Genomic DNA, 24936 nt, shown 5'->3' on the forward strand with positions numbered 1-24936 from the left:
GGTTATTCCCATCACTTAGCTCCTCATGGTGGAACAAAGAAACAGGAAACTATCAGATGACTGGTTGCAAAACTCCTGGTCCGTCTGTATGTTGCATAGTTGGTAGTGCGTTTGCTGTGTTGCACTTGTTCTATTGCACCCTCTGGTACACCAGACATTATTTATAGTGTATTTACTTTGCAAAGGTGTGTTGAATTCCATGATATATGTATCACATGTGACACTGGAACCTATTTGTTCTAAGTGGAGAAAGTAAGAGTTGTCTGATTATTGCTGCCTTTGGTAACCTATGTGTATCTGGTGTTTGTTTAGTGGGGCTCCAGTAAGAATCTTCTGTCTGTGATCAGTGCTGGCACGGTCCTTATCCTTAGTGAGCAGGTGATGTCTGCTCATTACAACCAACAAGTAGCAGCCATGCAGGTGGCTCCCAACCAACTGAACCTTACCTCCTTCTCCTCTGGAAACCAGCAGATGCTCCGTACAGACATGCATGTTAAAGGGGTTTATGTCACCAAGGTAAGTGTTTGAAACACATGTATCATTTCACATGAAATTGACCTGTTTGTATATCCTTGAAACCGGCAGAGGAAAGTCAATGAGCAGAATTTTGCCGGCTCGCCCTTCCCATCGCTGGGTAAAATCGTACGAGAGCCGAGAATCTGGATCACGCCTGATTTCGCGGCTCGCGTGATTTTACCAGAGCCGGACTTCCGGCGAGGTCAGCCTCTCGTCAGAAATGGGCAAGAGGCTGAATAATTTATTTAAACATATTTAAATACTGATTTACATATGTTTAGTGAGCCCGCACTCAATCGTCTGGGCTCACTTGCCTTTATGGCCTTGCCAGGAGATGTTATCTCCGGCGAGGTAAACACCTGCTCCCCATGAATGGGGATCAGTCATTTTGGCGTCACTGATAGATCTGGAGGCCATTGAGGCCCCGGGGAGGCCGAGGACAGGTGAGAGGGGGTGCCCCTTGAATAGTGCCAGTCTGGCACCTGGGCAATGCTCACCGGGCACCTTAGCACTGCCCATCGGCAAGCGCTGGGGCAGGGCCTATGGGGGTGGGGCATGAAAGTGGCAGAGCATGAAGGGGGCAGCCTGATTGGGGTGGAGAAGGGGGCCCACTGCCACTCTCCAACGGGATCGGATCGGGGGGTCCCTGCTGCCACTCTGCAATGCAATCAAATCGGGGAGATGGGGGGCACGATCGGTCTGGGCAGTGGCGGGGTTGGAGGTGGGGGCTAGATGTTCATGTGTTGTGGGGCTCGCGATCAGCTGCGGGTCCCGCGATCGCAGGGGCGGGGGGAGGCTGGCCGCAGCATTAGGGTCCTGACAGCTCTCTCTCTCTCTTTCTCTGTCTGTCAGACCGCTGCTGCTGAAATTGTGCATGTGCAGCATCAGAGGCCTGCACATGCGCAGTAGCTCCCTCTGCAGGCTGGCTGATGAATTAAGCACAGTAAGAAGTCTCACAACACCAGGTTAAAGTCCAACAGGTTTATTTGGTAGCAAATACCATAAGCTTTCGGAGCACACCTTCGTCAGACGAAGGAGCTGTGCTCCGAAAGCTTATGGTATTTGCTACCAAATAAACCTGTTGGACTTTAACCTGGTGTTGTGAGACTTCTTACTGTGCTTACCCCAGTCCAACGCCGGCATCTCCACATCATGATGAATTAAGCCCAGCCTACTGCCTGCAGCAGCTAGAAACAGTCTACACCAGTTTTTCAATGACTAAGTACGTAAGATTGGGCGTGAAAACCCAAAAAATGGATCAGGAACTCTTCCATTTTCACGCCAGCTGGACACTTAGAATCATTCTCATAGAATTCCACCCAATATGTGCCAACACAGATACCTGTTGCTGTTAGGGTTCTCTAACATGATAATACTCTCATTTGTTTCACATTTTGCTTTATTTAAATATATATTTTGGTTTGATGCAATGAATACATGGTCATTCATTACTACATGTTGGGAAATTTGAGCCCTACACACACACACAATTAAAAGGTGCCTGTGATCAGAGCATGTTGTTTGTGGAAAATTCTGTGAATTGAAAGGCACCTTGTGGAGGCATTCAGGACATTGTAGAGTAAAGATTCTTTGTTCCTGGGATGGAGCCCTGTGGACATGCATGGCAATGGCCAAGCACATGTCTCATTACTGTTCTGTTTTTAGTGTCTGCTTTTAATAAAGTTTTGCGAGGTCTGTATGATTTTGAGAATAATACTCCACTCCGCAGTTGAATTGGAGTTTTAAAAATGTGCTGTTCACAAACTATTGGCCACTTGGAGGATTTAGAGTGTGCCATGGAGCAGTTTAATGTTGGATCATGATTCAAATTATGAGTGTGTTGATCAGTCCTGATTTGGAGAGCCAAGCACTGAATGAAACCTCTACTCCTTATTTTTGTAGGAAACAATAGTGGTATGGAATGGAAAACACACAACTGTTTTTGAACCATTTGGGCCATCACTGAGAAATGCAGGTAAAATATCATTAGCTTTTTCAGTTGAAATCGAGCAGTTGCGATATTAAAAGTGGGTAATGAGTTTCGGGCGTAAAGCGGCTAGCACGACTGGTGGCCGTTTTTGGCCTGTCGCGATTTTATGACACCCGGATTTCTGGTGCAGTCGGCCTCTCACCGGTCTGACTGATTTATTAAAATAGTGTTTAGTGAGCCTGTGCTCAATTATCTGGGCTCGTTTGCCTTTATGGCCTCGCTGGGAGAAGTTCTCTCCGGCGAGGAAAACACCTGCTCCCCATGATCGGGGACCAATCACGTTGGCCTCGCCTGTGGAACCGGAGGCTCTTGAAGCCCCCCCGGGGAGCCGAGTGCAAGGCGGGGGTGCCCCTTAGGCAGTGCCAGCCTGGCACCTGGGAAATCCCCACTGGGCAGTGCCAAGGGGCGGGGCCTGTGGGGGCAGGGCCAACGGGGGTGGGGAGACCCACTGCCACTCTGTCTGCAATCGGTGAGAGAGGGAGGGGGGCTGCTGCCACTCTGCCTGTGATTGGTGGAGGAGGGAGGGGGTCCCACTGCCACTCTGCCTGCAATTGGTGAAGGAGGGAGGGGGGGGCCGCGATTGGTCTGGGCGGTGAGGGGCCAGCTGGGATTGTGTCTCGGGCTGCGGGCCCCTGCAATTGCGGGGGGAAGGTGGCGGGGGGGGGGGGGTTGTTGAGGCTACCTGCAGTAGCAGGGGCCTGACAGTTCGCTTTCTGTCTGTCAGACCCCTGCCACTGCAAATGCGCATGCAGTATTAAAGGCCTGCATGTGCGCAATACCTCCCTCTACAGGCTGCCTGGCGAGTTAAGCCCCACCCACAGCCTCCCTGGCTAGAGACTGACGAGCCAACTTTTCAGAGACAGAGTAAGTAAGATTGGGCGTGAAAACCCACCCAAAAAAACAGATCTGGAACTCTCCTGGACACTTAGAAATAATCTTGTAAAATTCCACCCATGGCGTCTGGGGGCATTAATGGAGTCTGTGGTCATGGGGGTTCTATCGGTAGAATGCTACATGGCTCACTTTGCCTCCCATATCTCTTTCACTGTTTTATTTCCTATGTTCCTACCATTGACAATAATGTGCAGTCTGGGTTTTCATCCAGGCTCATTTCCCTGTGATTCCTGTGTTTTGGCTGTCCATGAAGAGAGCATTTACACTGTCGAGCCAAACCGTGTACAGGTTCGCACCCTGCAGGTAAGTGGAAGTCTTAATTGCCTTCAGCATCAGTGATATGTTACTCCAGGAGTAATTGGCTGCAGATCCAATGTTCACATTGTCTTTCTAGATGGACCTCCTAATGAATTATTTTCTAAATTGAGCTTGGAAGCAGTTTGTGCTGTGGGACATATTGTAAGAAGCATTTGCTTTGAAGAGTTCTTGTTTGCATTCTGCACTGCTATTCTCACCACAAATCAATTTTCTTCATTATATGCTGGAATTCAGACTGTGCAGAAATAAACTCAATAGCTGCTTAATTAGCTTTGTACTTGCTGTTATAAATGTGGCTTTTATAGCTGATGGTTGTCACTTTTGACAACTTGTATAAACCACAGGTCCTGCTACTCAGCTGTCAAAAAACAATTTAGTAAAGCAACCCAAAGGTAGTATGATTAGAAATGTTCAAAAAGATTTGGTCCAGCATATTGCAACACCGTGCTGTATTGAACAGAAAGATCAGACGGTCTTGTTTATTTTAAAAGGCAGGGTGAGTGGCTACTTTATCAGCTGGACCTCCTTCCAGTTTCTGTTTTGGAAGCTTAGACAACCAAGGATTGACTCTTAACTGTTAGTTGTACCGTACTGCACCCTAAATGCAGATGTATTTCAACCTGACCTCAAACTGAATCACAGTATTGGTTGAGTGGATAAACCAGCTACATGACGTGGTACTCAACCAGACAGAACAGAGAGGTCCTTTATTCAGTGCCCTTCTAGTGGTGGTGAAGTTACTGCAGTCAGAGAAGAGCGGTGGGATTGGGGTGGTGGAAAATTGGACAACTTTCCCGCCCTATTTGCTGATCAGTCACATCTGCGACAAGTGGACGCATGGAATTCAGGTGGAACCCCAGTATGATCTGACATTTTTGGTTTTGAAACTGTGAGTTGTCCTTGCCTGAGCCACAGCAGCAGAAGATGTGGTGAAGTCAGCGTAGGAGCATCTCCTGACTGAACACATAGAACCCTGAAAGTTTCCCATTCAGGGAAAATGGTGGATAGAACACATTGGCTACATTGTATGGCACAGATGGAGAGAATAAAGACACAGATCTTTCTTTAAATGATTCTGGCAACTGTGAATTTCTAATGAGCTTCAGCAACCAGTCAAAAAGATATATAAAAAAAGACCAAATTGACTGGAGCTGTTGAGCAGTGTTAAATCTTCACAGACAGATTTACCTAAGTTGTGCAGCTGATAATACAGACAACAGGAAGTAGACTGTGTTTATAAAGATTGCTTATAGTGGAATATTCTATAGATTGTGCCTCTTTGTTCTTTCCCCTTTGAGGAATTGGAAAGTGAAATTTCTACTTGAAATAAATGTACGTTGGAAGATGAGTTCATTGACAATGAACTGTGCTTTATGGTTTAAAACCAGGACAAGGTCTGTGATGTTCTGCCATTAATTGAGGGCTGGAGAGAGATCCAGTGGAAATGAAAAAAAAATCCAGAAGTTTAAAAATAATTCACAGACCAGAGTTTAGTATCCTGGACACATTACCAAAAACCTACTTAGACACCCTCAAAGCAATGGGGGTGCGGGGGGGTGTGGATGTGGTTGTGCAATACAAGATAAAAGAGCAGAAAATTCTAAAGAAGAAAAGGTAAAAAGATCCAGGAAGCTAATGTCCACATTCTTCCAAATTCATTTTGAAAAATATATTTGGAGGTTACTTTCTGCATCAGCGCTTTGCTTGGAATGACTGCTGTATTATCATGGTGCGATGCTTGGTGCTGACTGTGAGCCTTGAGTGTGTTCTTCCTTTCAGGGTACAGTCAAGCAGCTGCTCGTGTTCAGTGAGACAGAAGGAAACCCATGTCACCTTCACATCTGTGGGAACTTCCTGGTGGTGGGGACAGACACAGCACATGTGAAGGTCTTTGATCTTTCCCGCAGGTATTGTACACAATCCTGATACTTGAATAAACCTATTTGTAGGGTTGAACCAAAAGGCCTCCCATGAAATAAAATCAGAAAACGCTGGATAAACTCATCTATGGAGAGAAACAGAATTAATGTTTTGAGCCCGTGTGATGCTGGAAGTTTTTTTTTTATTAGCCTACTTGTGACACTAATAAATTTAAAAACAACTTCCACAGAACTGAAGAGGATAGAAATATAATTAATTATATACAAAAACAGTAAAATGTTGGAAAATCTCAAAAAGATTAAGTGTTTTTCTTCCATTTTGCATTGGGCACCACTGGGGCTTTGCAGCAGGCTGAGGGCGGACATGTGGGCATGAGAGCAAGATGCTGAGTTGAAATGGCAGGCGTTGGGGTAATGCTTGTGGACGGACTGAAGGTGTAAAGCAGTCACCCAGTCTGCATTTAGTCACCCCAGCGTAGAGGAAACTGCATTGGGAGCAACAAATACAGTGGATCAAATTGAAGAAGGTGCAAGTGAAACGCTGCTTCACCTGAAAGGAGTATTTGAAATGATATCATGAAATCACACACCTATATTGAGGTTACTGCTTTGGTGAACAATAGAAAATGCTGCTCAAAATAAAAAAGAATAAAGCTGGAATTAGGAAGTAAGATAGAACACAACAATAAGCCAAGTTTGTCAGATATATCAAATGAACCACACTGAAAAAGTAGGGCCCTATTTTACCATTGTGTCGCGCCCGTTTTCGGGCACGAAAACGTGGTAAAGTCGGGTGTGAGGCCATTGACGCGATCTGCGCCTGCGTCCGCGCAGATGGCCACTTTACTGAGACCCAGGAATGGCCGCGATCCGATTCGCACCCAAAACGGGTGCAACAGTGATTTAAATGATTTGCATGCATTTAAATTGAATTAATGAACTGCCTGCCCAACTTTATCAGCATTTCCCCGTTTACCATTGCGTTCACCAATCCAAAATCGCGTCGAAATAAACATGCTGAATAAAAGTCTGAATCGGGTGCTCCAGCTGCTGAAGAGGCGAGTTCAGCGCTTCCACCGGCTCTCTGACTCAGATCGGCGGTGGGGGGAGGGAGGCGGGTCAGATCATTCTCTGGTTGAGGGGGGGGGGTGCGGAGGGGAGTGAGGCCAGACCGTGGTCCCGTTCGGGGGTGGGGGGAGGGCTGATCGTTGTCTGGTGGTGTGGGGGGGGGGAGGGCTGATCATTGTCTGGTGGGGGGGGGAACGGGGGAAGGGGAGGGCCGATCATTGTCTGGTGGGGGGGGGAGGGGAGGGCCGATCGTTGTCTGGTGGGTGGGGGGAGGGGAGGGCCGATCGTTGTCTGGTGGTGGGGGGGGGGGGGAAGGCGGGTCAGATCATTCTCTGGTGAGGGGCTGGGCTGGGAAGAGGAGGCTGGTCAGATGTTCCTCTGGGGAGTGGGGGGAGGGGCGCAGTGAGGCCAGATCATTCTCTTGGGGGGGGCAGGGGGGAGTGAGGCTAGATCATTCTCTGGGGGGGGAAGGGGGGGGGGCGGGAAGTGAGGCCAGATCATTCTCTTGGGAGGGGGAGGGTAGTGAGGCCAGATCATTCTCTTGGGGGGCGCGGGGGGGAGTGAGGCTAGATCATTCTCTGGGGGGGGGGGAAGGGGGGGCGGGAAGTGAGGCCAGATCATTCTCTGGGGGGGGAGGGGGGAGGAGTGAGGCCAGATCGTTCTCTGGGGTGGGGAGGGGGGGGAGTGAGGCCAGATCATTCTCTGGGGGAGGGGGGGGGGGGGTAGTGAGGCCTGGTCGTTCTCTGGGGTGGGGGGGGGAGTGAGGCCAGATCATTTTCTATGGGGGGGAGTGAGGCGAGATCATTCTCAGGGGTGGGGGGGGGAAATGGGTGGGGAGGCCTGATCGCTCACTGGTGGGGGGGGGGGGGCTGATGGATCTCTGGTGGGCAGGCAGGGGGGGGGCGGGTAAGGGGGTCCATTGCCACTCTGCGGGCGATCAGTGGGGGTGAAGGGGGCAGAGGGTCGCGATGAATCTGGGTAGCGGAGGGGGGGGTGGGTAAGGGGGACAGTGATGTCTATGGGGGCCATCGCTCCCGCTTCAAGCTCCCGGGCCGCTTTCCGAGCTTTCTGCAGCCCGGGAGCGACCTGACAAGGGCGTGCTTTTTCAAATTTCTTTTCTAACTGTGCATGCGCAGTTCAGAGCTCCAGTCATTTTGGACGCGCTAAGCCCCACCCACAGCGCGAATGGGACCTGCAAATTTTTTTTCAGGCAAAGTGTGTATGGGGGCGCCTGAAAGCAGATTTCCAAGTCGGATCTGAGTTGCGCCCAGATTCAGCACTTAGAATGAAAATGGTAAAATCAGGCCCGTAATTTCCTGCTTCGTATACGGCTCCATGTGAAGAACCTTGATCAAATTAATGGAAAGATACCTCTGGACTGTTATTTTTGAAGGTTAATATCAAAGCAATACAACTTCCTCTTTATTTCAGTGTTGCACTCCAAAATGAGGATAACATTATCATGCAACGATACAAGGATGATGTATTTCACAAATTTGGACTTAAGACCATAAGACCATAAGACATAGGAGCGGAAGTAAGGCCATTCGGCCCATCGAGTCCACTCCACCATTCAATCATGGTTGATTTCAACTCCATTTACCCGCGCTCTCTCCATAGCCCTTAATTCCTCGAGAAATCAAGAATTTATCAATTTCTGTCTTGAAGACGCTCAACGTCTCGGCCTCCACAGCCCTCTGTGGCAATGAATTCCACAGACCCACCACTCTCTGGCTGAAGAAATTTCTCCTCATCTCTGTTCTAAAGTGACTCCCTTTTATTCTAAGGCTGTGCCCCCGCGTCCTAGTCTCCCCTGCTAATGGAAACAACTTCCCTACGTCCATCCTATCTAAGCCGTTCATTATCTTGTAAGTTTCTATTAGATCTCCCCTCAACCTCCTAAACTCCAATGAATATAATCCCACGATCCTCAGACGTTCATCGTATGTCAGGCCTACCATTCCTGGGATCATCCGTGTGACTTCATTCCAGTTTGTAATCCACGTCTTTTTAAAGTGCTTATTGATCCCTGTTGTTTTGTTTTTGTTTTAGTATTGAGCCACACAGTGATATTATTCTATTACAATAATTATTGAGCCAGTGTCTTTTATTGCTAAACAACGCCGCTACCTTGGAAGTTATTCAGAATATCATTACACACAGCATCACTGATGCTATACTTGAACATATTTAACTACTGGACCATTGACATTAATCACCTCACACACTAGAGGGTGCTGGCGGGAAGCACTCTGATTAAAGTTCACAAGCTCTGGACATCTCTAAGATCATTGGCTATCATAGAATCGCTACAGTGCAGAAGAAGGTCATTCGGCCCATTGAGTCGCTGACAGAGTATCTTGCCCACCTTATCCCTGTAGCCTCACACATTTACCATGGCTAATCCATCTAACCCATACATCTTTGGGGTTACATTGATGATTTTGAGGATTAGGGGCTGTTTAAAATGCATCTTGCACTACAGTTAAGCAGACAGAAACAATAGAAACATTCTACATCTGTCCCTCTGTGGCTCAGTGGGTAGTGATTTATCTTTGATGTAAGATTGGTTCAAGTTTTATTCCACGATGTGAAATCATAATCGACACCTTATGTTACAACACTGACTACACTTCAATAATAGTTAGCTGTAAAAATTGTACGATGTCCTGAGGTTGTGAAAGGTCTCTATCAAAGAGTCACAGAACTGTTACGACGCAGAGGAGGCCATTCGGCCCATCGTGTTTGCACCAGCTCTCCAAATGAGGTTATGGCTTAGTGCCATTTCCCTGCCTCTTCCCCATATTCTAGCACATTGTTTCTATTCAAGTACTCATCTAATCTCCTCTTGAATGCTTCGACTGAACCTGCCTCCACCACACTTCCAGGAAGTGCATTCCAGACCTGTATCATTTGTTGTATGAAAAAGGTTTTTCTCACATCACATTTGCTTCTTTTGCAAATCACTTTAAATCTGTGCCCTCTCGTTCTTGATCCTTTTGCAAGCGGGAACAGTTTCTCCTATCTACTCTATCCAGTCCCTTCATGATTTTGATCATCTCTATCAAATCTCCTCTTAGCCTTCTTGTCTCCAAGGAGAACAGTCTCAACCTCTCCAATTGATTCTTATAACTGAAGTTTCTCATCCCCGGAACCATTCTTGTAAACCTCTTCTGCACTCTGTCTGATGCATTTACATCCTTCCTATAGTGTGGCGCCCAGAACTGTACACAATATTCTAGCTGTGGTCTAACTACAGTAAGAAATCTCACACCAGGTTAAATTCCAACAGGTTTATTTGGTAGCACAAACTTTCGGAGTGCTGCTCCTTCATCAGGTGAGTGCAGGATTTGGTTCACAAACAGGGTATATATAGACACAAACTCAATTCAAAGATAATGGTTGGAATGCGAGTCTTAACAGGTAATCAAGTCTTTACAGGTACAGACAATGTGAGTGGAGAGAGGGTTAAATACAGTTTAAAGAGGTGTGAATTGTCTCAAGCCAGGACAGTTAGTGAGATTTTGCAAGCCTGGCTTGAGACAATTCACACCTCTTTAAACTGTATTTAACCCTCTCTCCACTCACATTGTCTGTACCTGTAAAGACTTGATTACCTGTTAAGACTCGCATTCCAACCATTATCTTGTAATTGAGTTTGTCTATATATACCCTGTTTGTGAACCAAATCCTGCACTCACCTGATGAAGGAGCAGCACTCCGAAAGTTTGTGCTACCAAATAAACCTGTTGGACCTTAACCTGGTGTTGGGTGACTTCTTATTATGCCTACCCCAGTTCAACACCGACATCTCTACAGCGTGGTCTAACTAGTAGCTTGTATAAGATCAGAATAACCTAATTGCTGTTATACTCTATGTCCCTATTAATAAAGCCCAGAATAATATACACTTTATTAACTACCCTCTCTACCTGTCCTGCCACTTTCAATGAGATATGCACATATATACCCAAGTCCCTCTTCTCCTGCACCCCTTATCTTATATTGTCTCTCCATGTACTTCCTACCAAAAAGCATCACTCACATTTCTCCACATTGAACTGCATCTGTTAACTATCTGCCCACTCCACCAACTTGTACATGCCCTTCTGAAGCTCAAAACTGTTCTCTTCACAGTTTATAATACTTCCAAGTTTTGTGTCATCGCAAACTTGGAAATTGTTCCCAGCACATCAAGATCTAGATCATTAATATATATCAGGAAAAGCAAGGGTCCCAATACCAAGTTCGCTGAGCAGAGACTGATAGCCAAGTTCCGCACACGTGAGGACGGCCTCAACCGGGATCTTGGGTTCATGGCACACTATCTGTAACCCCCACGACTTGCCTGGGCTTGCAAAATCTCACTAACTGTCCTGTCTGGAGACAATACACATCTCTTTAACCTGTGCTTAACCCACTCTCCACTCACATTGTCTGTACCTTTAAGACTTGATCACCTGTAAAGTCTCGCATTCCAACCATTATTTTGTAAATTGAGTTTGTGTCTTTATATGCCCTGTTTGTGAACAGAACTCCCACTTACCTGACGAAGGGGCAGCGCTCCGAAAGCTAGTGGCTTTTGCTACCAAATAAACCTGTTGGACTTTAACCTGGTGTTGTGAGACTTCTTACTGTGTTTACCCCAATACCAACCCCAGGGGAACACCACTACAAATCTTCCTCCAGTCCAAAAAATATCCATTGACCACTACTCTCTGCTTGCCAGTATCCGGCCAATTTAGTATTCACGTTGCTACTGTTGCTTTTATTCCATGAGCTATAACTTTTCTCGCATGTCTGTTGTGTGGTACTGTATCAAATGCATTCTGAAGCTCCATGTACACCATAGCAACAGCATTAGCCTCATCAACCCTTTCTGTTACCTCCTCAAAAACTCCAGCAAGTTAGTTAAACACGATTTCCCCTTTATAAATCTATGATTGGCTCTTCCTAATCAACCCACATTTTTCCATGTAACTACTAATTCTATTCTAAATAATTGTTTCTAGACAATGTAAAACTGACTGGCTTGTAATTGCTGGAGCTATCCTTACAACATTTTTGAACAAGGGCGTAACATTTGCAATTCTCCACACCTCCGGCACCTCCACAGAGTCTAGAGAAGACTGGAAGATAATGGCCAGCGCCCCTGCAATTTTGATTCTCACTTCCTTCAACATCTCTGGATGCATCTCATCCAGTCCAAGTGCCCTGTCAACTTTCAGTACCAACTGCCAATCCAACACTTCCTCCTTATCAATTTTGAACACTTCTAGGGACAGAATTTCCTCATCTGTCACTGTGTCTTGGGTAGAAGCTAATGCCCCCTGTTTCCATGTATTAATTCCCTTTTAGATCTCTAATCGACATTACTCCTTTTACTATTTATATGCTTATAGAAGATTTTAGGATTCCTCTTTATGTTGGCTGCCAGTCTTTTCACTTAATCCCTCTTCACGTCTCTCATGAACCTTTTCACCTCTCCTCTGAACCTTCTGTATCCCTCCTGGTTCTACTTGATGCCTGCCTTAAACACACTTCTTCCTATCTTAATTTCTATCTCCTTTTTCATCCAGGGAGCTCTAGATTTGTTGCCCTACCTTTCCCTTTTAAGGGACTATACCTAGACTGTATCCAGGCCATACCTGTACTGTAGGTAGCCCATTGTTTTGCTACAGTTTTGTCTACTAACCTTTCATTCCAGTCTAACAGGCCCAGCTCCGTCCTTGCCCCATTGAAGTTGGTTTTTTCCCAGTTAATTATTTTTACTCCGGATTGCTTGTTTTCCTTTTCTATCATCATCCCAATACATTACAATACAATGATCACTGTCTCCTAATTTTTCCCCCACTAACACTTGATCAACTTGGCTCACCTAATTTCCAAGATCCAGGTCCGACAATGCATTCTTTTTGGTTGGACTACTGCTGTAGAAAATTTTCCTGAACGCAATCTAGGAACTTTTTCCCATCTCCACCCTTTACTGTCCCCATCTACATTCGGGTAATTAAAGCCCCCCATTAAAACTACTCTATAATGCAAGTTTTTCTTATTGAGCACATGATTAGACTTGGGCAGAGCACTGCTTCTGTTTGAATAATTTGTGACACTCAGTGTCTTGCCTCTCACTTGAACAATGTGCTAGAAAATAGTTTGATGTCATGGAACTTGGCAAATATCAGTACCTTTAGGGTAAGAGAGAATTGTAAACAAAAATACTTTGTTGTGGTTCAGAAGGTGGCACTCATCCCTCTTAAGTGAGGAAGCTATAAATTCAAACTCTAGAAACTTGAGCACGTAATCCAATGTAGTACTCAGGGAGAGCTATAGTCTCGGAAGTGCTGTTGGTTGAGATGTTAAAATGAGAGCCCATCTGAATTCTGAAATGGATGATAAAGATCCCATGGCACTGCTGGGAAAAGAGCAGGGGATTCTTCAGAGGTCTCAAGTTTGATCCAAAAACAGAAAATGCAGGAAAATCTTAGCAGGTTTGACAGCATTTGTGGAGAGAGAATAGAAACAATGTTTCGAGTCTGAATGACCCTTCGTCAGAGCTGATGAAGGGTTATCCAGACTCGAAACATTAGTTCTATTCTCTCTCCACAGAAGCTGTCAGACCTGCGGAGATTTTTCAGCATTTTCTGTTTTTGTTTCAGATTCCAGCATTCGCAGTATTTTGCTTTTATCTCAAGTTTATTCATTGGACTCATCATTTTGCAGTGACTTCAACCCAAAGTGACCTGTTTATCTTTCTGGAAACTAGCATCTAGGTACTCTCACCTGGACCATTCCTGCAGATGGAAATTCCATGAGTTTTCCATCTGTTGGAGAAGTGATCTTATCATGCAGTACATGGTGTGATGGATCATCTTGCCTGTCTTAAACAAATGAACATAACAATTACATGAGAAGAGGTTTCAGAGAAGATTATTTCCTTTGTGTGTATGATTACTGCTGGTGGTTTTCAGCAACTGGGGGAAACTGATGAAACAGATACTACTTGTTTTGTCTATTCTTCAGGCTTCATTGTTCTGGAAACAAATTAGTATCAGTATCCTGACACTGGCCTAACCTGATGATCCTTCTGTTCTGCAGGGAAGCAAAGCCTCACTGTAATGCTAAAAACATGGCAGAGCATGTCCCCAATCTGGGGCGTATTGCATCTGTGAAGTGCAGCTCCAATGGTAATAACGTCAGCATTCTCATCAACAGAGTAAGTGAAGCTCCAAATAGACTTTCCTATGCAGCTGGGCTGGCAATGGTAATGGTGAAACATGTTTTTTCAGTGGCATTCTATCATGAGTTTAGAGGTGCCAGGTTTTAATTCCATCATATTGTTAGCATAAAGGCAATTCCACACTCTGTGCTGCCACCTGGTTGCTGCACTCATGGGGAGTGGGTCAGAGACATGACTACAGCACTGTAAGCCCATTCCTGACCCACTATCACTCCTATTGCAATATATTTAAATATGAGCTAATCAACCCCTTCTTTAAGATTTCAAAAAACGGTCTACATTGACCATTTACTGCAGTACTGTCAGCTGTGGTTCAGTGAGTAGCATTCTTGCCTTGAAATCAGATGGTTGTAGATTTAAGTCCCATTCCAGGACTTGGGCACAAAAATCAAGGCTGACACTTTAGCAGAATATTGCATTGTTGAAGGTGCCATCTTTCAGATACAGTGTTAAATGGAGGCCCTATCTGTGCTCTTAGGTGGATCTAAAAGATTCTATGGCACTATTCTGAAGAAGAGCTGGAGATTTATCCCTGGTGTCCTGGCCAATATTTACCTTTCAGTCAACTAAACGAAAACAGAGAAGTAACACAAATACAAAATTGTATTATTTAAAAGACACCTGGTGTAAGCAGCTTTAGACACTTAAGAATAGAAGGGTCATATTACCTTTGAGAAGGGTACAGAGAGGTGCAACAAAGGTGATACTTGGGCCCATTCTACAGCATTGTGTGTAATCATCTGATCGCTGGGTCAACACTATTGCTGCAACAAAAATATTCTGTTGAGTTCCAAGAACAATGCTGATCTGTCTGTTCATTGTGTTTTGCCTGAGGATAGGTCATAGTCACTTACGAGGGAAGAATAGTTGACTTCCTGTTGCCTTCCAAGTCATTTCTCCCAAATGGACTATAACCAAAGCTAAAGAACCCCAACAGGCCCCACCTGCTTCCACTGAATACACATTCCATGAACAATTACGCAGCAGAACATCAATTTGATAATGTTTTTATTCTAACATAAGACGTTCATTAGTCACTGTTAATGGAGTATCCAGCCATGTTTCTATGTGACTTCCTGATATTTCAGGCACTTGCTTTTAGAGTCTCTCGTGTGTTCGATCAAGGAAAGTGTAATGTTCCTATTTAAATGCATAGGTCTGCGTGGCTTCTCTAAAGATTCAGGATGATGAACAGTTAAGTCCAACACTTCCTGCTAATCCCTTGAGTTTCATTAAGCTTGTTTATACAAGTAATATTGTGTTGTGATAGTGGAACAAGTTGGCTCTTTACAGATTCAGGACTGCAAGTAATCCAAGCAGTGGAACTGGGCTTCAGTTGTCACAATATATATATAAAAAAAACAAGTATTCACTTTAGCTTAATTATAGTCCGATTCTCCCCAAACTGGGGAGCAGGGTGAACGGGGGACTTGAGATGCTGTGGCCCTGCACCACATTTCAATGGGAATGTGCACAGGGAGGCAGGGCAAAATTCATTTTGAGGTTATAATTGGAGTGAGCCTGCTTTGGTTCACGTCCGTCTAGCAGACTCCATCCTCAAACAGCTGATTAATCCATTGGCCTGTTCTACTGAATTTCAATTCTCATAGCAATGTGTGGGAAAAGTGCTGCTCAGCTTGTGTTCCTTCTATTTTATTGATGTTTAATTATCCTGTATTGTGTTGTTATTGGGATACTTATGAAATGTTTGGGTGTTTTCCCTCAAGCTGAATGGAACCCCAGACTCCAGGGTCTTTTTCTATGATGTGGAAATGGATACTCTGAATTACTTTGACTTTGAAACTGGACGACCAAGCAGTGAAAGCTGTTCTATGCCTCGTGCAGAAGAGAGTGAAATGGAAAAGTGAGTAAGTTGAGTTTGCTACTGAATGAGAGGGATCCATTATGGTTGCTAAGGCAGCTTAAAGCAACAGAAAAATTACATTTCAATAGTGTGCCTCATACTGAGCGATCTTTGAGCAGAAAAGTGGAACTTAACGGGGTGAAAGAGAGAAAGAAACACTGATATGTTCAGGTTTTGGGAGGCTTTTGAAAGCAAAAGCAGGAAGTAATGAGGCTGGGTATTTAAGGGGGAAGTCAAGAGCAGGGAGATAGTGATTAAAAAGCAACAGCTCATTGGGTAGAGGAGAGAACACCAAACGAAGCTGGACCTTTTGTTTGATGCAACTGAGTAACTTGCCATTAACTACATGCAAACTTTTGAATTAGGAGGAAAAAGCCATGTGGTCCCTCAAGCCTGCTCTACCATTTGAAAAGATAATGGCTGATTGTGACTTCAACTCTGCTTTCTTGTTTATCCCAATTAGCCTTTTATTCTCTTATCAATCAAGAATCAATCTAACTCAGCCTTAAAAATATTTAATAACCCTGTCTTCATAGTTTTTACTTTGCATTACTTTACTACGCATCTATTTTTACTTTTTAATTGAACAAACAGTTAACACAAATTAAAGAGAAACAATTGAACACAAATTAGAAGTCAATGGAGGGAGGGGTTGTCTCCATTTATACTCTTCTAAACAACCAAGCAAACCAAATTAAGGGACAAATTAAGAGAGCAGCCCCTTAAAGGGCAACTGCAACAAACAAAATCAATTCACAAAGAAAACTTGAAAACATCAAAAGTGTCAATAAAGCACCCACCTGGCATGGAAGGCCTTGAAAGTGCTGAGTGTCCCCATTTTTACACTTTTACATCTAAGGAAGTTAGAGGCAAATTAACAAACTAAGGACAAATTTAAAGAGCAGCCCATTAAAAAGCTACTGTGACAAACAAAAACGAATCACCAAGGATGCTTTAACCACATTTTGGTTGAATGTTTTAAGAGGTCAATAAAACAACCCCGTGCCCACAGGGTAAGGAAAGCCTGCTGGGGGTCCTCATTTATAGGTTCACAAATACTCATCATCTGTTTAACAACAAAATTGCCATTTAACAATGTGTTTACCATTGGACCTTAACAGTGTCATTAATAAGACATTGACAACTGGAAGAGGAAGCTCCACAAATATTCGCATCCTCCCAGCATATCAGTGCAAAGACAAGAATCATTTGCAGCCATCTTCAGCCAGAAGTACCAAGTGGATAATCCACCTCAGCCTCCTCCTGAGTCCCCAGCATCACAAATGCTAGTCTTCAGCCAATTCAATTCATTCCACATGATATCAAGAAATGGCTGAATATACTGGATACTGTAAAGGCCCTGACAAAATTCTGGCAATAATACTGGAGACTTGGATTACAGAACCAGCTCTGCCCCTAGTCAAGCTGTTCCAGTACAGCTGTAACACTGGCATCTCCGCGTCACCTGAGTTCTTTTGATTCTTCCTATTTGGCTATTATGTTGCCTTTTTATTCTACTTGGCAAAGTGGACAAGTTCACATTTTCTCATTTTATACTCCATCTGCCAAATTTGTGCCTACTCACTTAACCTATCTATATTCCTTTGCAGACACCTTTTGCCCTCTTCACAATTATTCTCCTACCTATCATTTTGTCATCAGCAAATTTGACAGTCATACAATCGGTCCCTTCTTCCGACTCATTGCTATAAATTGTAAATAGTTGAAGCCCCAGCAGTGATCTCTGTGGTACTCCACTTGTTATCTTGCCAACCCAAAAAAGATCCATTTATCCCTACCAACTGCTTCCCATTATCCACGTTGCTTGTTACTTCCGCAAAGAACTGTCTTTTCCTTTATCAAAACCGTGTTGACTCTGCCTGATTACATTAAGACTTTCTAATAGCCATAGCCTCCTTAACAAGTTTCTAGCATTTTCCCTGTGACAATTGTGAGACTAACTGGCCTGTAGTTTCCTACTTTCTGTCTCACTCCTTTCTTGAATAGAAGAGTTACATTCGCTATTGACCAATCCGATGGGACCTTTCTAGAATCTAGGGAATTTTGGAAAATTACAATCAATGCATTTACTGTCTCAGCAGTCACATTTTTAAGACCCAAGGATACAGACAATCAGATCCTGGGGAATTGTCAGCCTTTAGTTCAAATTGTTTAATGAATTGCCCTCCCTTTCATCTCTTGATTTACCAGTATTTCTGGATAGTATTTATGTTTTCTACGGGTGAAGACTTACACAAAATATCTGTTCAATGCTTCCGCCTTTTCCTATTTCCCATTATTAATTCCCCAGACTCACTTTCTAGAGGACCAACATTTCCTTTAGTTACTCATTTCCTTTTTAAAATTGTCACAGACAGAATTTATGTTTTTCCTTTTATGCTTGTGATCAGTATGGTTGCAGGTAAGAAATTAATATTTTCTTATCCTCAGAGTAAGCATCCCAATTAAATAATTCCAGCAACTAATGTTTTGTATGTTTAAAAATAAAGGTTATTTATTATCACATACATACCCCAAATTTGACACTACATTTCACTCATTTGTCACATACACGTACACGCACACACATACACACACACACAAAGATTAGCTACAGATTGAAGGTAATAAACTGTTACAACTTATAATCATCTCAGTCTTTTTTGTGGTAGGCTTGTAGTTTTTTAGATGCAACTGATGCTTTAACATTGAAATGAAGGCCTTGTAAAGCAAGGGATTCTTAATAGACTATAATGTTTGTTGTAGTTGAATTTCTAGGAGGTTGGTTCTTAAGTGAACTTTAACCTGAGCAGTTTGGGGAGTTTTTCTCTTGATTTCGGTCTCCCATTTTAAAAGCGTTGCTGTCAAATTACCTTAGTTGCTTGTTGACTTGCAACTAGTTTGATGGCTTTTGGTGGCACTGTCTGTCTGCAAGCAGCTTCTTCCTGGTTTTAAAAGCAGACAACAAAATCGTTCCCTCAACATATGACGTCCGCAAGTTCAAAATACATTTTCCAAACAAAGGGTGGTGTGTATGTTGATTACAATAGTCCTGTATTGTCATTTAATACTTTGAGATTCACCCTAGTCTGGTTTGGATGAGGGAAACTATCATAACACAATGGAAGGTTGATGGGATCTCCATTCACATCTGTCTCACATATTGAGTTTAACGTCCTGTTTTGTCCAGAGTGAAACCGAGAGTCAGATTGGCAGGAATTCTATAGTCATTTAGTTGTGATTCATCCTTTAAGGATGTGTGAATTCTCCAGGAGGTTGTGAATACCCATATTTAATTAGCTATTCATTTGAGACTTGGAACCTTCTGAAGCTCAAAATGCCAAAGACCACATGAGTTGCAGCAGCCATGTTAGTAATCTGTGCATTTGTTGTTTTTAAAAATTTAGACTGAAAGCTCATAATATACTGGGGCATGACAAAATACTTGTAGAAACTTTTACTATCTGTTTTTATATTTCTAACAAGCTTTCTCTCATTTTCAAATTTCTCCCTTTTTTATTAGTCATTGGATTTTGAATCCTGTCTAATTTTCTGTCCTACCAGTAATCTTTGCAGAATTGTACACTCTTGTTTCAATTTGATGTTATCCTGAACTTCCTTAGATGGCCACAGATGGTGCATCCTTCTCCAACAGTCTTTCTCATTGGAATTTATCTTTGCTGAGTGTTATGAAATTTTTCCTATAATGTCAGCCTCAGCATTTTTACCAGCCTACCCCTTAACATAATGTCCCTGTTCACTTTAGCCAGTTATCATCAAACCTTTGTTATTGCCTATACTTAAGTTTAAAACACTTGTCTTAGACTGACTCTTCTCTCTGTCAGACTGAACGTGAAATTCAATCATGTAATGATCACTGTGCCTTTACTGTGAGGTTATTAATTATCCTGTCTTATTGTACATTATGAGGTCTAGAATAGCCTGCTCTCTGGTTGGCTCTAAAATGTGCTGTTCTAAGAAATTGTCCTGAAAACACTCTATGAACTCATCTTCCAGGCTACCTTTGCCCATATGATTCCAACATTCCTCTATATAGATTAAAATCACTCATGATTATTGCTGTATATTTTTTACAAGCCGTCTTATTTCTTCCTGTATACTCTGTCCTACAGTGTAGTTACTGTTAGGGGACCTATAAACTGCTCACACCTTTGCTATTTCTTATCTCTACCCAAACTGATTCAATGCTCTGATGTTTAGAAGTAAAGTCATCTCTCACTTTTGTACTAATGCTATCCTTAATTAACAGCACTACCCCATCACCTTTTCCTAGCTTCTTGTCCTTCCGAAATGTCAAATATCATTAAATGTTTAATTCCCTGGCTTGGTTATGTTATGGCCACGTCTCTAGTTGGCCGCAGTATGGGACTGGGGTCAGGATGACTGTTTTCCTTCCTGTCTGACCATGTATATAAATTGCACCAAGAAAGAATCAAATATCTAATCTAACAGACAGAAATGCTTCTGTCTTAGAATCATTTGAATCCCTACAATGCCGAAGAGGCCATTCAACCCATTGAGTCTGCACTGACTCTCTGACAGAATATCTTACCCAGATCCTCTCCCCGCCCTATCCCCATAACCCAACACATTTCCCAAGGCTGATCCATCTAACCTGTACATCTTGGGACATTAAGGGGCAATTTAGCATGGCCAACCTGTACTCTTGTCTCAAGATTTTGCATTTTGTATTTAACCTTTCAGGGGACGTCCTGAGATGAGTGAGCTACTGGGACGATATCCAATCAACCATTTCTGGGACCAGAATGAACCCAAACTGTTCGTGTGTGAAGCTCTTTTGGCTGTTTCCACCCCAAAGCAGTCAAAACTGTCTGTAAATACCGAGATCAATTATCCAGAGTACAAGGTGGGTATTCTGTCAGAAGCATAGAATTAAGGTTGTGTTTGGTACTAATGCCGTACATGCACAGTTGTATGGGGATGGTAGACCCAAGTTAGCGGCTGCCATCTCTAGACAGCAGTATGCAACAGGCAGCATGTGCGGCCGCCATCATAATATATAGAGCCCTATAATATATATAGGGCTCATTCATAGTCATTACTGCCCCTGTCAGCAGGAGGAGAGAACGTTGTGAATTTCCATCCTGGACTGACAATGATGGATTTTGAAAACTCCTTTTTAGGGGGTTAGAAGGGAAGTGTTATGAAATGGAGCTGGTTTAAATAATTTATATTTGTATTGTGGCCATTAGAAATAAGGTTTAAGTTTAAGCTTAATTTGTGTTTATGTAGTTTAACACTGAGAAAATGTTCAGCCAGCTCGTTAAACAAAGTTGTCTGCATGTTTGGATTTTGGTCACTTTAAACTGTGTCTGCATTGGAATGAAAGGGTTACCATGTAAAAAAAAGATAGAGGCAAGTATCTAAGCTATAGTTTAGCAACCAAAGGCCCATTCTGAACAGCAGAAACATTTGGGTCCTGTTGGAACCAGGTTTCTGAGAAGAAAACAGCATTCACAGAAACAGCCAGCAGATGCAGAACAATGGAATAGGAGACAGAAAGAAAGTCCCAGAAGATAAAAACAAATAGATCTAGAAACCAGGAAATGAAAGAGTAATCACAGAAAGACTGAAGTCAAAGGGACAAAGATCTGGAATCCGAACAAAGTACTGTCCACTGAAGTTAAAGAAAGGAGGCGAGAGAGGCCCCCAGTTTAAGATGGAACTACAAGTTGCAGATCTTGGGGAAGTTGGCTCGCGGGAAACCAGATATTTGAAGTAATTCTAGGCTTGGTGACACCTTAATACAGTCTGTGAAGTATTGGTGTTCCGTTGGAGTAGTTAGGCACCTGAGAGATTGTGAGGAAATTTGAATGCATGTAGCAATCCAGGGCAGAGGAATACTGAAAGGAGAGGTTGAAATCTTGGAAATGGATCCTTGGTGAAGGCATCTGAGAGAAAGTCTTGTGTGGGGGAAGATTTCAAAGTGTGTTCTTCAAGAATGGAATTTGAAGGCCCTCGTGGAAGCCTGAGTTCCACTGAGACCAGCTGGTTCATGGTGTGATGGGCATCTGGGGGGATTTGATGAGAAACCCACAGAAGTTGAATGGGTGGCATCTGTTGCTTGGTTTCAGAGAGTGGTGTATCTGATCACATTTCAGCTATTCATTTGCATGGATTGTGTACTTCCTGAAAATATTAGAGTGTAAGATATTTTGTAACCTGTGTATTCTTTATAGATCTGTGTGTATCTGTGAAGGTGCAGTGGGAGTGAAGGAATAACGTATTATAGTTAATTTTCTCTTGTTGAATAAGTGTTTTATTCTTTTGTTAAAAGTTAATTGGCAGTCCTGTGACTGTTCATCCATGTTTCTAAAAATAAAAATTACGATTTATTTTGCCAGAGTTCCACTCTGGAATCTGACTGTCCAGTAATAACGATCAGCTTTGATCGTAACAGAAGGATTTGCAGATGGGAAAGTAAAAACTTTTCCTTGTGGGGTATTTTACTGCAGTCATATTGTTCAGTGTTTCTGAACACTGTAAGAGGATTCTAGGTTGCTGTGTTAGACTGCATTGCCCCTCCTCATTCTTTTTCCTTCTCCCACTCAGAGTTTCAAGCTGCAGGCTCCAACAGTGATGTGATTGGATTTCTGCACCTGCGCAACAGGTATTGGCCATCTTACTTGGCCATATTGCGTTGGCAGGAGGTGCAGCGTAAAATCAAAGATTTGAGGGGAAAATGAGTTACGGGGATTTCCGTCTTGGTAATTCGAGCTGGGAAATTTCCCAACTCGGCAGAGAAGTGCCCGGTCGGACCCAATTTTCACTCTGTAGTGGTGGTGGCTGAGGGAGGGATAGATTTGGGCTCTTCGGAAGCAGGTTTGGGCTTCTCGGAAGCAGATCAGAGCTGGCCATAAAGGTAGCTGAGTGTGGGCACCCCATGCAACCCCCATGCCCCCACCCACCCCCAATTGCCCCTCATACCCTCCATGCCACCTCATGGTACTTCTATGCCCATTCAACCAATATACACTCTGTACAAAGCCACTGAACTCTATAATGTCAGTGGCATGAGTGAAACTGCTTAAAAAACCCATTCATAATTTACTGGGGTAGGGGGGAAGCTTTTCTACAAATCATTAATCATATATCAATGTCAATCAACCAGATATTTAAAGTATCAATAACAGAAACTGTAAGCACTTGATACCTCTTTGTTTGATGTAAACAGACATTAAACAATTGACAAAAGACATTATATAAAAATAGTTTATTATAAAATCATAAAGTTGCCAATCTTCTCTGTTCCTAAGTCAACAAACACCCTCATGTAATCTTTTTATAAGAGTCAGGACTCTCGTAAGTCTTGGCTGAGTTGGCATGGGGGGTATGAAGGGCCAATTGGTTGAAGAGAACATGAGTTGGCAAGGAGGGACCATGGGTAAGACTGTTTGAACATACCTTTCAGAAGGTTCCCAAATCCAGACTGTGATTTGCAACACCTCTGAGATCCATGAACCACAGGTCATGCTGAAGCTGGCCTGACTGCCCAAAATTGCAGGAGGCTACAAGATGCCCAACCCCCAATGGAACTTTCCAGGTCAGGAGTGCAGCCTGCAGGCTTGCAACCCACCCACTTACCCTGTGCCAACAACGTTTGGGGGTGCTGGGAATGAGGGATCAGGACTTTTAAATCACCCCATATCCATTAGTGGATGGTGAGAAGTATGGAAATCCTGGCCATGGTATTTCTAAGCTAGAACTCCTCCACAGTAACAGCTCCGTGAACAACAATCACTTCGTACATTTACAACAAATTAATTACTAATTTTATCCCTGTATTTCTGAATAATTCTGAAAACAATACTGCCATTCAGTACAGTGGGAGGGTTTCACTACCCCAAATCCAAGCTTCTACCACCAACCCGTCAGTGACACGTTTCCTTCAATCACTTCACTAAGTGACAGGGCTCCTTTACCTTTATTTAATTAATACGTTCAGCCAAACTGGGGCGGCACGGTGGCACAATGGTGAGCACTGCTGCCTCACAGCGCCAGGGACCCGGGTTCAATTACGGCCTTGGGTGACTGTCTGTGTGAAATTTGCACATTCTCCCCGTGTCTGCGTGGGTTTCCTCCAGTTGCTCCGGTTTCCTCCCACAGTCCAAAGATGTGCGGGTTAGGTTGATTGGCTATGCTAAATTGTCCCTTAGTGTCAGAGGGACTAGCAGGGTAAATGCGCGGTTGAACAGGGATAGGGTCAGGGTGGGATTGTTGTCAGTGCAGACTCGATGGGCCGAATGGATGGGAATGGGTTACTAAATTAGGAGGAAGCTTGTGTGGAGTGTAAACACCAGTACAAACCAGTTGGGACAAATAGCCTGTTTCTGTGGATTCCATATAATTCTAAAGGGGAAAGGGTCTGATTTTAGGACTGTTTTTTGATTGATCTAGTACAGACACAATTATACCAACAACCTCCATCTGTGTTGTATCCCAGCAACCCAAACGGTCCAAAAATCAAAAGAAGTTTTCCTTGCAAAGAATACAAATTCTGAGTATATTTAACGACACGTTGGAGGACCCCCCCGCCGCCCCCTCAGTGCAGCATTGAGGGAGTGCAACACATTTGGAGGTGTCTGCTTTCAGATGAGGCCCCAATTCCGCTCCCAACCCCACTGTTGCATGTAACTATTTCAAAGAAGAGCAGAGGAGTGATTCCCAGTGTCCTCGTGAATATTTATCCTTCAGTCAACATCACAAAATTTGGTCATTATCACATTGCTGTGGGTAAATTGGCTGTCACATTTTCTAAGTTAAAACGATGACCACACTTCAAAGCACTTCATTGGCTATAAATAATTTTGGGATGTCCGATAGATATGGAAAGCATTATACAAATTCAAGTCTTTCCATCTTCTTTCTTTGTGCTGTCCAGTTCTTCTCTTTCTATCTCACCCAATGACAACTAAGTGAGGATGTGCTGGGAATGGTGTTTTCACAGTGGTGCAACTTGCTGTTATTAAGTAGCAAAAAAGAAAGTCTCATGGATCAAGGAGCTACACGAATGACTAGTTTTCTGGGAAGCTGCATCAGGTTGCATTGTGTCATTGTGGTGTAATATTAATCCCCACTCGCATATTGGTGTGTGCCTGCAGGGAACAACATTCTTGGCAACTGT

General features: G+C 43.5%; 1 protein-coding gene across 2 annotated transcripts in view; it reads left to right on the plus strand.

Moving 5' to 3' along the window:
* Nucleotides 1-24936, plus strand: part of ift140 (intraflagellar transport 140 homolog (Chlamydomonas)) — a 118283-nt gene that overhangs the window by 24652 nt on the left and 68695 nt on the right. For both annotated transcript variants that reach the window (XM_078240449.1, XM_078240450.1), the window contains exons 10-16: nt 313-516; nt 2419-2491; nt 3612-3703; nt 5498-5625; nt 13765-13882; nt 15634-15770; nt 20496-20658. In XM_078240449.1, the coding sequence (XP_078096575.1) occupies nt 313-516; nt 2419-2491; nt 3612-3703; nt 5498-5625; nt 13765-13882; nt 15634-15770; nt 20496-20658 (915 nt within the window). The remainder of the gene's footprint in view (nt 1-312; nt 517-2418; nt 2492-3611; nt 3704-5497; nt 5626-13764; nt 13883-15633; nt 15771-20495; nt 20659-24936) is intronic.

Source organism: Mustelus asterias, chromosome 23 (assembly GCF_964213995.1).
Source record: "Mustelus asterias chromosome 23, sMusAst1.hap1.1, whole genome shotgun sequence".
Lineage (NCBI taxonomy): Eukaryota > Metazoa > Chordata > Chondrichthyes > Carcharhiniformes > Triakidae > Mustelus > Mustelus asterias.